The sequence below is a fragment of the Miscanthus floridulus genome, chromosome 19 (assembly GCF_019320115.1).
Source record: "Miscanthus floridulus cultivar M001 chromosome 19, ASM1932011v1, whole genome shotgun sequence".
Taxonomy (NCBI): domain Eukaryota; kingdom Viridiplantae; phylum Streptophyta; class Magnoliopsida; order Poales; family Poaceae; genus Miscanthus; species Miscanthus floridulus.
In genome coordinates, this window is record NC_089598.1 from 111,722,572 (window position 1) to 111,723,879 (window position 1,308).

The 1,308-nt window shown below is 55.4% G+C and overlaps 1 protein-coding gene across 1 annotated transcript; it reads right to left on the bottom strand.

Moving 5' to 3' along the window:
* Nucleotides 1-1,005: 1,005 nt before the first annotated feature.
* Nucleotides 1,006-1,308, bottom strand: LOC136526632 (uncharacterized). Its single transcript, XM_066519237.1, has one exon. The coding sequence runs from the start codon at nucleotides 1,306-1,308 to the stop codon at nucleotides 1,006-1,008; it is 303 nt and encodes a 100-aa protein (XP_066375334.1).

Consider the following 1,308-nt stretch of genomic DNA (forward strand, 5'->3'; position numbering starts at 1 on the left):
CCTGGCTGGCGGTACCAGGATAGGAGGATTGGTGAGCAGTGCCTTGAGCTTGGCGAGGGCTTCTTCGGCCTCGGGGGTCCAAGAAAAGCGTTAGGATTTTCTCAAGAGGCGGTACAGAGGCAAGCCTTTTTCACCAAGGCGCGAGATGAAGCGGCTCAGGGCCGCAAGGCATCTCATGACCCTCTGCACTCCCTTGAGGTCTTGGATTGGTCCCATGCTGGTTACGCCCGAGACCTTCTCCGGGTTGGCCTCAATGCCGCGTTCCGAGACTATGAATCCCAAGAGCATGCCTCGGGGGACCCTGAACACACACTTCTCAGGGTTGAGCTTGATGCCCTTCTCTCTAAGGCATTTGAAGGCTATCTTTAGGTCATCGACGAGATCCTCGGCCTTTCTGGACTTGACCACGATGTCATCCACATAGGCCTCGACGGTTCGCCCGATGTGCTCGCTAAAGACCTAGGTCATGCACCGCTGGTATGTGGCCCCTATGATTCTGAGGCCGAAAGGCATAGTCACATAGCAGTGCATGCTGAATGGTGTGATAAAAGAAGTCGCGAGCTGATCGGACTCTTTCATCTTGATTTGATGGTAACCGGAATACGCATCAAGGAAAGACAGGGTCTCGCATCCCGCAGTGGAGTCAATGATTTGATCGATTCGAGGTAATGGGAAGGGGACTTTTGGATAGGCTTTATTTGAACTGGTGTAGTCTACACACATCCTCCACTTCCCATTTTTCTTCTTGACAAACATGGGGTTAGCCAACCACTCTGGATGGGATACTTCCTTGATGAATCCAGCCGCCAAGAGCTTCTGCACCTCCTCGCCGATGGTCCTGCATTTTTCCTCGTCGAATTGGCGTAGGCGCTGCTTCACCGGTCTAGAGCCAGCTCAAATGTCCAAGGCGTGCTCAGCGACCTCCCTCGGTATGCCCGGCATGTCCGAGGGACTCCATGCGAACATATTGGCATTCGCGCAGAGAAAGTCGACAAGCACGACTTCCTATTTGATGTCGAGAGTGGCGCTGATCCTCAGCGCCCGGTCGTCGGGGCAGGCGTGGTTGACTGGGACAAGTTTGACAGCCTCCGTGGGCTCAAAAGTCTCGGCTCGTCGCTTGGGCTCGGGCAGCTGGCTACCGAGTCGGTCGAGGTCGACGATGAGGGCCTCGGCCTCCACGAGAGCCTCGGCGTACTCGATGCACTCGACATCGCAGTCGTATGCATGCTCGTACGTGGATTCAATCGTGATGATGTCGTGGGGACCCGGCATCTTGAGCTTGAGGTAGGTGTAGTTGGGGATCGCCAT